Source organism: Melanerpes formicivorus, unplaced genomic scaffold, assembly GCF_026170545.1.
Source record: "Melanerpes formicivorus ecotype bairdi unplaced genomic scaffold, bMelFor1.0.p_v2 SCAF_8, whole genome shotgun sequence".
Lineage (NCBI taxonomy): Eukaryota > Metazoa > Chordata > Aves > Piciformes > Picidae > Melanerpes > Melanerpes formicivorus.
Genome location: NW_027142360.1, coordinates 9,972,728 through 9,985,063, shown reverse-complemented (window position 1 = coordinate 9,985,063; position 12,336 = coordinate 9,972,728). Strand labels below are relative to the sequence as shown.

Genomic DNA, 12,336 nt, shown 5'->3' with positions numbered 1-12,336 from the left:
GCTTTTGCAAACAATCCCTCTGCAGCCTTTTTGTAGCCTTCTTCAGGTACTGGAAGGCTGCTATTAGGTCTCCCCACAGCCTTCTCTTCTCCAGACTGAGCAACCCCAGCTCTCTCAGCCTGTCCTCATAGCAGAGGTGCTCCAGGTCCCCAGTCATTTCTGTGGCCTACAGGTCACAGTATCACTAAGGTTGGAAGAGACCTTGAGGAGCATTGAGTCCAAACTGTCACCACAGACCCCATGACCAGACCATGGCACCAAGTGCCACGTCCAATCTCCTCTTGAACACCTCCAGGGACGGTGACTCCACCACCTCCCTGGGCAGCACATTCCAATGACGAATGACTCGCTCGGTGAAGAACCTTCTCGTCACCTCCAGAGAGGTGATTCTGCCACTTTGCTCTGGTAAGACCTCACCTGGAGTACTGCATCCAACTCTGGAGCACTCAGCACAGGAAGGACATGGACCTTATGGAGAGGGTTCAGAATAGAGCCACAAAGATGATTCAAGGTCTGGAGCACCTCAGCTATGAGATATTCTGCTGTGAGAATTCTATCATCTGCACAGCATAGGAAGAGCAGCTCAGTCATTACAGAGTGTTTCCAGTCTCTTGGTATTATTTTGTAGATGGGAGATACTGGACTTTAAGCAAAAGAGCAGGAACAGCTACCACAGAATTTTCTCTTGTGCAGTTTCCTCCTGACTCAGCCTGTCACCACAAGGTGACTCATCATGTCTGGGCAAGTGCTCTCCTAAGGAGAGTTGGTTACTGGAGATGTTTAGGATCTCCAGCTCAGCACTGGTGCAAGGCACTGCAGAGAGCTAGAGATGGAGAATGAGGATGGATGAGCCTCTTCTGCACAACGACTTTGGCATACAATGCAGCAGCAGAGACATCCCCAGTGTAGCCTGATGGTCTTTTCAGAGCAGTTGTGTGAATGTTGCCAAGCTCCTGGCCTCTCCATCTTTTCAGCTCAACTTTCCCCCTTCTAGCATTTATTTTAGTGATTTTTTGTAAACTAATTTGGTTTCCATTTATTTCCTGACAGTGTAAGGAAACACAGCCCACTACTCTCCATACAGCTGTTGTATTTACGCCTTGCTACCTGACCAGACATCTCTCTTACCTTAACTCAAGAGAGCAACTCTACCTGGAGCATCTTATTTCAAGGAGGTGGAAACCCCTGATGTTTGCTGCATTTACAGGGTCAGATGAGAAGAGGCTTAGGTTCCAGCCAGGAACCAATTCATGTTCAGGAAAGACCCATCTTTGACAGTGCCACTTCAACTCCCTAATGTGTTTTCTGTTTGTTACACTTCACTGTGACACAGTAATCAGGACAGAGCCAGCTTCCTCTGTGGTTTCACTGAAATGCTGGAACTTGAACCCTTCTCATCTCCTGGCCATTGGTCCTGCTGCAACGTGCCCCAGATCCCAAGGATCTGCTACTGAAGGAAAGCAGTGGGATGAACTGGAGATGGAGGATGAAGAAGGCTACACCACTTTAAATTTACGACCCTCAGCTTCAGGCATTACTCCCAGATATCCAAGCAGCAACAAATATTCTGGATTTAAGGCTCCAGCCAGCTGTGCTACAGTAGACAGTAAGTACAGATGGAAATGAACTGCTCAACCTAAATCAGGGCATAACTTCATTTTGCATGCTCATGTTGATTGCTTTAGGTCCTTCTAAACTTAGAGTATATTCTAAGATAAATGTCCCCAGGAACAGCAAAAAGAATCATGGCATCCTGGGAGGCATCAAGAAAAGCATGTCCAGAAGGTCTAGGGAGGTTCTCCTCCACCTCTGCTCTGCCCTGTTGAGATCACACCTGCAGTGCTGTGTCCAGTTTTGGGCTCCCCAGTTCAAGAGAGACAGAGATCTGCTGGAGAGAGTCCAGCAGAGGTTATGAGGATGATTTTGGGCTGGAACATCTCTGCTATAAGGAAAGACTGAGAGAGCTGGGGCTGTTTAGTCTGGAGAAGAGAAGGCTGAGAGGAGACTTTATCAATGTCTATAAATACCTGAGGGATGGGTGTCAAGCTGAAGGAGTCAGGCTCTTTTTGGTGGTGTCCAGTGATGGGACAAGGAGCAATGGGAACAAGCTGGAACACAGCAGGCTCCACCTCAGCATGAGGAGACACTTCTGTATGGTGAGGATGATGGAGCACTGGAACAGGCTGCCCAGAGAGGTTATGGAATCTCCTTCTCTGGAATCCTTCAAAACTCACCTGGATGTGTTCTTGTGACCTGCCATAGGTGATCCTGCTCTGGTAGGGGGATTGGACTGGCTGATCTCAGGAGGTCTCCTCCAACCCCTGGTGTTCTGTGGTTCTGTGAATCTTGTGTACCACAACTCATGATCACAGTCAATATTTTTTTTCTGACACTTATCTTTACTCCAATTATTTTTACCATTTACTTCAACACAGAAGACAAAATCCACCTTTCTGTGGATTCTTTTTCCTTTCTTTTTGGTAGGACTCATTCCTTAGAGCAGGGCACTCCAAGAGAGGAAGGCACTGCAGTCTTTTCAGATAATGCCTTGTAAATGGAAGCATTTTTCTCAGCTATGGGAAGCAGAAAGGTGCCCTGCTTATTAGCCTTAATAGTAAATGTAAGCTCTCATAAGAGGAGAGATGCTGGGATTTGCTGCTGACTGGGTTTCTTTCTCTGTCCCAGGAACCTCTGCCTCCTCTTCCATCTGGCGGCCAGTGGCTTTTGCTTTCCTTGCTCTGTGCCTGGTGCTGCTGCTGGGGCTGGTAGCCCTGCTAACCCTGTGTAAGTACTGGGGTGTCCTGGGCTGCTGCTGTGGGAATGAACTCCAGATGTATGTCTGCTTCTTCTGTCCCTGCAGGCTGTCCCTGGTGTATCTGCTCCCCCGGTGGAAACAATACGGCAAGGAGGGCACCGGCAGAGCTCTCCCATAGAGCTGACACAGGTCAATTGTGACCACTAATACCTGCACCTACCTTAACCCTGATGGTGACAGAAATCATAACGCAAGATCTAAAACTAATTAACCCTAAACCCTTAATCTTAATCCTAACCTTAATGAACCTAACATTAAAACTAACCCCTAAGCAGGAATCTAACCTATCCCTGCTCATAAATCTAAACCTATCCCCAAGCACAAATCTAACCCCAACCATCATCCTAAACCACAAACCAATCATAACCCTAACCATTAATATCTAAGACTAATCCTAACCCTAACCTATACCCCTAAGCATAACCCCAACCCTCATCCTAAACCATAAAACTAACATAACCCTAACCCCAACCCTTATCCTAAAATCTAACCCTAGCCCTACCCTAACCACTGATTAATCCTAAACCTAACTCTCATTCTAGACCCTCACCCCTAACCATGGACTTAATCATCAAAATGACCCTAACCCTAATCCTAACCTTCATTTGCCCAATGATTGCAGCAGATATTCCACAGAAATATTTCAGTTCACACCCTAAAGTGATGCCACATCACAGGTGGAAACAGAGACAGATAGCCACCACCTTGTCTTTGGCAGGAGGGATGCAGTTGTAAGTGCCCAGATCCAATACTTGGGAGGCAGGGGGCATGGCATCACAAAAATGTTAGGTCAGAGGCAACCCACCCTTTCCTCCTAACCATTTGAGGCTGGGCTATCACCAGCCTCAGATAACATCACAGAATCATAGAATAGTTTGGGTTGGAAAGGGCCTCCAAAGGTCATCCATCCACCTGCAGTCAGCAGAGACATCCTCCACTAGATCAGCTTGCTCAGAGCCTTGTCCAGACTGACCTTGAATATCTCCAAGGATAAGGCCTCAACTGCCTCCCTGGACAACCTGTTGCAGTGTTCCAGCACCCTCATGGTGCAGAACTTGTTCCTAACATCCAATCTAAATCTCCTCTCCTCTAGTTCCATCTGTAGCTTTGTCCAGATGACATCTGAAAGCCTTCAAGGACAAAGATGCTCCCACCTTCCTAGGTGACTTTTAGTGCAGCACAACTCTCCTTGTGGAGACAAATGCACATGAATTACATGTGATGGTGGACATACAAATGAAGTAGACCAAAAAAACCCCAAAGGAATGCCCAAACCTACAAATTAAAGCTGCATGTGAAGCTACAGATCCTCAAACCAATCTTTAATAGGCACTTTGTTGCCCTTTAGTTTTTCAGGTTCCCAAGGATGCTGAGGAAGGGAAGAAGCTGCAGGAGATGAGGAAAGCCTTGTGTTTTGAAGTGAAGGAGAAAAATGGTAAACGTGGTTGTTATGTAAATAAACACAAATCCCCCCCTCCCTTCTCAGAGCCCACGGACTGAGAAGCTCTGAAATCAACAGTGAAAACCACCTGACTGCTGGGTCTGGGTCTGCTTTGAACTGTGGCAGGATTTGGGATGTGGATACATGTTCCCCAGCGTGCAAAACAAGTTGTCTCTGTCCCCTTAAGAGCTGATTCATGGCTACTCTTCATATCTTCTCAGTCAAGCCATAGACAAAGCCTCCCTACTGCTCCCAGTATGCATAATGCTCCAGGCATGGGAAAGAGTGGCAGGAAAGCTGCCCAGCAGGGAAAGAGCTGGGGGTGTTAGTTTAATAGCTGGCTAGCATGTGCCCAGGTGGCCAAGAAATCCACCAGCATCCTGGCCAGGATCAGCAATAGTGTGACCAGCAGGACCAGAGCAGTGAATGTGCTCCTGTACTCAGCACTGGGGAGGCCACACCTTGAGGGCTAGGTTCAGTTTTGGGGCTCTCACTAGAAGAAGGACATTGAAGGGCTGGAGTGGGTCCAGAGAAGGACAAGAAAGCTGGTGAAGGGTCTGGAGGACATGGCTGGTGAGGAGCAGCTGAGGGGACTGGGGGTGTTTATTCTAGTTTAGAAAAAGGAGGCTGAGGGGAGACCTCACTCTCTACAGCTCCCTGAAAAGAGGTTGGAGCCAGGTGGGTGTTGGTAGAATAGAATAGAATAGGATAGGATAGGATAGAATAGAATAGAATAGAATAGAATAGAATAGAATAGAATAGAATAGAATAGAATAGAATAGAATAGAATAGAATAGGTTGGAAGAGACTTTTGCGCTCATCATGTCCAACCCACCCTCCAACACCATCTAATCAACTGAACCATGGCACCAAGCACCCCATCAAGTCTCCAATCTTCTCCCTAGTTCCTGGCAGGATGAAAGGAAATGGCTTCAAGCTGCATCAAGGGAGGTTTAGGTTGGACATTAGAAGAAACTTTTTGACTGAAAGGGTTCTCAAACACTGGAGCAGGATCCCTAGGAGGGTGGTTGAATTCCCATGCCTGGAGGTGTTTCAAAGAGCAGATATGTGGTGCTGAAGGACATGGGTTAGTACCAGAGCTGGTTGAGTGAGAGAGTGTTTGGACTCGATGGTCTTAGAGGTTTTTTCCAATCAAACCAATTCTGTGACACTCTCTCTGATTTCTAGAAACAAAATGTGCTGTCTGTCCAGCAAGCTGGCACAGCAGTGGAGCTGACAACTGCTTCTACATTTCAAAGCAGAAGAAGACATGGAAGGAAAGCCAGGAATTCTGTTCCTCAAGAAACTCCACTCTTCTTGTGCTCAAAGACAGAGCAAAGATGGTATGGTCATAACCTCAGACATTCCTTTCTGTCCCAGGTTTTAACTTCCAGCAGCCTTAGGGGCAGACACATCTGGGAGCCTCTTTCCCAACACATAAGAAACTTACCCAAAGCCCAAACATTCCTATTTTCGTTTTGCTACAAAAAACTTGCACAAGGAAGCAAGATTCCCTGGAAATATCTCTCCTTCCTCCAGCTGGAGTTGCTTTCAGTCAGTTTCAACTCAACCCAAAGGCTGGCCTGTTGGATTTTATTTGTTTTAAGTGAAAATCAGATGGGAAGAGTCAAAATGGAAAGTGGGAAAATGGTTTGTTGTTGAGTTTCGCAGCATCCTAGGGGCAGAACTGTGGTTCACAATACTGGAGGACACCTGGGCATGACACCTTCAAGGCTGAAACTGAGAGATGATTTTGGGGTGCTTTGTAAATCCATTTCCATTCCAGATGTCTGAGTGCTTGCTTTGTCTTCCACTGAGGCCAGACCAGTTTAAGCCAGCTGTGACTTTTGGATTGGTGATGAGTCTATAAACGTGCTACTAAGCAGCAAAGGAGGACCTGGATCGTCTGAACAGGCTAAGATGCTGAGGAACCTCTTAGGCAGTACTTAGGCACCCAGGAAACAATTCCAGGTGCCTAAGCATAGGTTTTTAGGGCAGTATGAGATCACTGGGGGCATTGTCTTTGACATCCAGATAATGCCTCAGCAAGGCACATAGGTTCTGGGTTGTGTCTGTCAGCCATATGTGAAGACCTCAGACAAGCTGGGGAACCTCAAAAGGTGCTAGAGGTCTGCATTTAGGGTAACAGGCTCTGCCTGCTAGGCTGACTCACCTGACTTCAGGCATCTACAATGCCAGTAGCCTGTAACTTTAGAGCTACCTCCTCAGGCTCCATCACAGCTGGTGGGGGATCTGGCCAAGATGGTCACAATTCATAGCAATCCCAGTGAGATGAATCACTTCCCAGGCTCCACTGGACCTCTTGGCTAGATCTCTGCTTAAACAGTGCTCCCACATCTGCATCTAAAGTGCAGATATCCAAAGGCAGATACCTAAAGGCAGACCAGATGACCAGATAAGGCTGCTCTTCTCGGTTTGGTCTCAGTTGTTTTACAGACCCAAGGCACACTCATCTGGTGGCAGCTCATTAAACACTGGTACTTGAATGGGCAGTCAGCATGCCTCTTGGGAAACAAGCATGGACAAGAGGTTGCTCTCTTATCGAGTAAGGGTTATGTCTGTTGGGTGCAGAACCTTCGCAGCTGGAAGACACAGAAACTCAGGTCTTAGATTTCAAACACAGTTGTGATGGTTTTCTCACCCCTGCAGGCTTCCCTGCCATGGGATTCACAGTTCTACTGGGTTGGATTGTCATACATGTCTGAAAAGAATGGCTGGTACTGGGAAGATGGAACAGCTTTTTCCAAACAAGAGACAAACTGGTAAGGCCTTGTGGCTTTGGATCAGCGTGGTTATACCCAGTGGGCTCCAGTGAATCCTATGGCACTTTTGCTTCCTCTTCCTTCCCATGTTTGTCACCTGTGCAATGATGAAGGAGCATGGAAACCATTGTATTTGCCATGAAACTCCAAATGCATAGAATTGTAGAATCACAGCCCCTTAATGTCATTCTGGGAGTGAGAGCCCCAAAACTGAACCCAGGCCTCAAGTGTGGCCTCCCCAGTGCTGAGTACAGGAGCACAATCCCTGCCCTGCTCCTGCTGGCCACACCATTGCTGACCCAGGCCACGATACTGGTGGCCTTCTTGGCCACCTGGGCACACCCTGGCTCATCTTCAGCCAGCTGTTGATCAGCACCCCCAGGTCTTTCTGTGCTGGGCAGCTTTCCTGCCACTCTTCCCCATGCCTGGAGCTTTGCACAGGATTATTGTGACCTGAGTGCAGGACCCAGCACTTGGCCTTGTTGAATCTCATACAGTTGGTCTCAGCCCATTGATCCAGGCTGTTCAGGTCCCTGTGCACATCCTTCTTTCTCTCAAGCAGGACAACACTCCTGCTCAGCTTCATGTCATCTGTAACTCATATCCTGTATAAGGAACAGTGATTGGCAAAGAACAGCTTGATCACATACACCAGGCCCAAAAGGACCACACAGCACAAATAGAATAGCTCCAAGGGGACACTAACTCTACCTTCCAGTAGCAAATCAGGAGGATTTACTAATATTCCAAATACTGATGATATGATCATAGAATCATAGAATCAAGATGGTTGGAAAAGACCTCAGAGATCATCAAGTCCAACCTGTCACCCAACACCTCATGACTACTAAACCATGGCACCAAGTGCCACATCCAATCCTTTTTTGAACACCTCCAGGGATGGTGACTCCACCACCTCCCTGGGCAGCACATTCCAATGGCCAATTACTCTTTCTGGGAAGAACTTTCTCTTCACCTCGAGCCTAAACTTCCCCTGGCACAATTTGAAACTGTGTCCTCTTGTTCTGGTGCTGGTTGCCTGGGAGAAGAGATCAACCCCCACCTGTGTACAACCTTCCTTCAGGTAGTTGTAGAGGGCAATAAGGTCTCCCCTGAGCCTCCTCTTCTCCAGGCTAAACAATCCCAGCTCCCTCAGCCTCTCCTCATAGGGCTTGTGCTCAAGGCCTCTCCCCAGCCTTGTTGCCCTTCTCTGGCCATGTTCAAGTGTCTCGATGTCCTTCTTAAACTGGACACAGTTTAAACTGGACAGAACTGGACACAGTACTCAAGGTGTGGCCTAACCAGTGCTGAGTACAGAGGCAAAATGACTTCCCTGCTCCTGCTGGCCACACTATTTCTGATGCAGGCCAGGATGCCATTGGCCTTCTTGGCCACCTGGGCACATTGCTGGCTCATGTTCATCCAGGTGTTAATCAGCACCCCCAGGTCCCTTTCTGCCTGGCTGCTCTCCAGCCACTCTGACCCCAGCCTGTAGCTCTACATGGGGTTGCCATGGCCAAAGTGCAGCAGTCGGCACTTGGACTTGTTGAATGCCATCCTGTTGGACTCTGCCCATCTGTCCAGCCTGCCAAGGTCCCTCTGCAGAGCCCTTCTACCCTCTAACAGATCAACATCTGCTCCCAACTTGGTGTCATCTGCATACTTACTAATGATGGACTCAATCCCCTCATCCAGATCATCAATAAATATATTGAGCAGGATGGGGCTCAGCACTGATCCCTGGGGCACACCACTAGTGACTGACTGCCAGCTGGATGTGGCACCATTCATCACCACCACTCTCTGGGCTCGGCCTTCCAGCCAGTTCCTAACCCAGCACAGAGTTCACCTGTCCAAGCCACAGGCTGACAGCTTGGCCAGGAGTTTGCTGTGTCAAAGGCCTTGCTGAAATCCAGGCAGACTACGTCCACAGCCTTCCCCACACCCACCAGGCAGTCACCTGGTCATAGAAGGAGATCAGGTTGGTGAGGCAGGACCTGCCCTTCCTAAATCCATGTTGGCTGGGCCTGATCCCTTGGCTGTCCTGCAGGTGCTCTGTGATTGCCCCCAAGATGATCTGCTCCATAATCTTTCCTGGCACTGAGGTCAGGTGACAGACCTGTAGTTTCCAGGTTCCTCCACCCAGCCCTTCTTGCAGACGGGCATCACATTGGCCAGTTTCCGGTCACCTGGGACCTCTCCAGTGAGCCAGGACTGGGGGTAAGTGATGGAGAGAGGCTTGGTGAGCTCATCTGCCAGCTCTCTCAGCACCCTAGGATGGATCCCATCTGGTCCCATGGACTTGTGAGTATCCAAGTGGCTCAGCAAGTCCCAAACTACTTCCTCATGGATTTCAGGGGGATTCTACTGCTCCCTGACCCCATCTATCAGTTCAGGAGGCCAGTTATCCTGAAGCCCTCCTGCCTTACTGTTCAAAATGGAGGCAAAGAAGGTATTTAGTACCTCAGCCTTTTCCTCACCTTTAGTTACGATGTTCCCCGCCAGGTCCAATACACAGTGGAGGTTCTTCTTGCCCTCTTTTTAGCATTAGTATGTTTATAAATATGCTTTTCATTGTCTCTCACAGCAGTGTTCAGCTGAAGTTCTAACTGGGCTTTTGCCTATCAAATTTTTCTCCTACATGACCTAACAACATCCTTAGAAGTATCTCGAGTTGCCTCTCCCCCTGTCCAAAGGCGATACAGCCTCTTTTTCCCCTTAATCCCTTCAAGAGCTGCTTGCCCAACCAGGCCCAGAGCCTTCCCCTCAGCTCATCTTTCAGCATGTGGGCACAGCCTGCTCCTGTGCCTTCAGGAGCTCCTGTTTGAAGTAGGTCCAACCATCCTGGACCCCTCTGCTCTTAAGGGCTGCTTCCCAGGGCACTCTCCGAATTAGTTGCTTAAATAAGCTGAAGCCTGCCCTTTGGAAGTCCAAAGTAAGGGTTCTGTTATTGCTCCTCATTTCCCTGCATATTGAAAACTCCACCAGCTCATGGTCGCTGCACCCTGGACAGCCTCCCACCATCACATCTCCCACCAGCCCTTCTCTGTTTGAGAACAGCAAGCAGGTCAAGCAGGGCCTGACCCCTGGTAGGCTCACTTAAGAGCTGCATCAAGAAGCTGTCCTCCATACACTCCAAGAACCTTCTGGACTGCCTCCTCTCTGCTGAGTTAAGCTCCCAGCAGATATCTGGCAGGTTAAAGTCTCCCACAAGGACAAGATCTGATGATCTTGAGACAGCCTCCAGTTGCTTATAGAATATTTCATCAACCTCTTCATCCTGGTTGGGTGGTCTATAACAGATTCCAAACAGGATGTCAGTTTTGTTAGCCCTCCCTCGGATTTTAACCCACAGGCACTCAATCCTTTCATCCCCAACCTCAAGTTCTGTGGCATCAAGAGATGCCCTAATATACAGGACCACCCCTCCTCCTCCTCTCCCTTGCCTGTCTCACCTAAAGAGCTTGCAACCACCCAGGACATCACTAAGCCATATCTTTTCATTTCCTAGGGCTGTTCTCTATGACAACATCTTCTGTGCCTCCATTTATGGACAAATTATTTATGCCAGCAACCCCTGCTCGACAAAGCAGTTGTGGATCTGTGAGAAAGTGGCTGTTGAGCTCCCCTGAAGAAGCACTGCAGAAAGGGCTGTGGGACCTGCCACTGTCAGATGCCAGCTTTTGGAACTGGAAGTGTTTTATTTTGTTTATTTACCATGCAGTTTTGTCAGAAGGGTGATTCAAATGGACAGGTCTCTAGAGACTACATCTTCTTTTGTCTGCATTTTCACTTGCAGACCATCCACCCATAATCCTCTTCTAAAGCAGCTTGCCTCAGCAGCCCTTCTTTCCCAGATCTGTTTGCCCAGCTGTGACACAAGAGGTACAGGGATACAGAAAGAATTCCAGTCTTTATCCACACAATTCTTCTCATATATAGAAACACAGAATTGTTTTGGTTGGAAAAGGCTTCTCAAGTCCAACTGTCAATGTAACACCACTATGGCCATTAAACCATGTCCTCAAGTGCCATGTCCAGCAGTTTCTTGAACACCTCCAGGGATGGTGACTCCACCACCTGCCTGGGTAGTCTGTGCCACTGCCTGACCACTCTTGAAGTAAAGAAACTTTTCCTGCTATCCAGCCAAACCGCTCCCCCACCCCCACATGCTGGCACAATTTCAGGCCACAACTTCTTGTTCCATGCCCTGATACTGGGGAGAAGAGACAAACACCCAGCTGGCTGCAACCTCCTTTCAGGAAGTTGTGGAGAGCAATGAGGTCTCCTCTCCAGGCTAAACAACCCCAGTTCTCTCAGCCACTCATCACCAGCCCTGTTCTCCAGACCCTTCCCCAGCTTTGTTGCCCTTCTCTGGACATGCTCCAGCCCCTCAATGTCCTTCTTCAAGTGAGGGCCCAAAACTGAGCCCAGTCCTCAAGATGTGGCCTCCCCAGTGCTGAGTGCAGGAGGAATACTTCTTGCAAATAAATGATGGTTCCACTTTGCTGGAGTTCTTTGCTGCTTTGCATGTCAGCCTCTGCTGTGTGTCACAGCCTCATAAACCCTTGGTGTATCTATATATTGCATCTATGTGTTGTTTGCTTGGGTGTTTGGAGATTTCTCTTAAAATAAAATAGTAATAATAACAACAACAACAACAACAGTATGGCTTTAATATTCCATATCTCCCTGGGAAAATATTATCAAAGACTGAAGTCGCTCCTTAGCAAAAATCATAGTATCATAGAATCATTCAGGGTTGGAAGGGACCACAGGGATCATCTAGTTCCAACCCCCCTGCCATGGGCAGGGACACCTCACACTAGATCAGGCTGGCCAGAGCCTCATCCAGCCTGGGCTTAAACATCTCCAGGGATGGGGCCCCAGCCACCTCCCTGGACAACCCATTCCAGGGCTTCACCACTCTCATGGGGAAGAACTTCCTCCTCACATCCAGCCTGAATCTCCCCACCTCCAGCTTCATTCCATTCCCCCTAGTCCTATCACTACCTGAGATCCTGAGAAGTCCCTCCCCAGCCTTCCTGTAGGCCCCCTTCAGATACTGGAAGGCCACAATTAGGTCACCTGGGAGCCTTCTCTTCTCCAGACTGAACAGCCCCAACTCCTTCAGTCTGTCCTCATAGGAGAGGTGCTCCAGCCCTCTGATCATCCTCGTGGCCCTTCTCTGGACATGTTCCAGCACCTCCATATCCCTCTTGTAATAGGGGCTCCAGAACTGGAGGCAGTACTCTAGGTGGGGTCTCACCAGAGCTGAGTAGAGGGGGAGGATCACC

General features: G+C 48.6%; 1 protein-coding gene across 3 annotated transcripts; it reads left to right on the top strand.

Moving 5' to 3' along the window:
- Positions 1-1,396: 1,396 nt before the first annotated feature.
- On the top strand, positions 1,397-11,645 carry LOC137442880 (natural killer cells antigen CD94-like). 3 transcript variants are annotated; one of them, XM_068141986.1, is made up of 7 exons: positions 1,397-1,606; positions 2,686-2,784; positions 2,861-2,944; positions 4,164-4,250; positions 5,445-5,599; positions 6,927-7,039; positions 10,551-11,645. In XM_068141986.1, exons 1-7 carry the CDS (start codon positions 1,480-1,482, stop codon positions 10,669-10,671), a joined length of 786 nt encoding a protein of 261 aa, XP_067998087.1. In that variant the 5' UTR covers positions 1,397-1,479; the 3' UTR covers positions 10,672-11,645. The 3 variants fall into 3 exon arrangements, with proteins under 3 accessions (XP_067998087.1, XP_067998088.1, XP_067998089.1); XM_068141987.1 differs by lacking the exon at positions 2,861-2,944; XM_068141988.1 differs by lacking the exons at positions 2,686-2,784; positions 2,861-2,944.
- Positions 11,646-12,336: the final 691 nt, after the last annotated feature.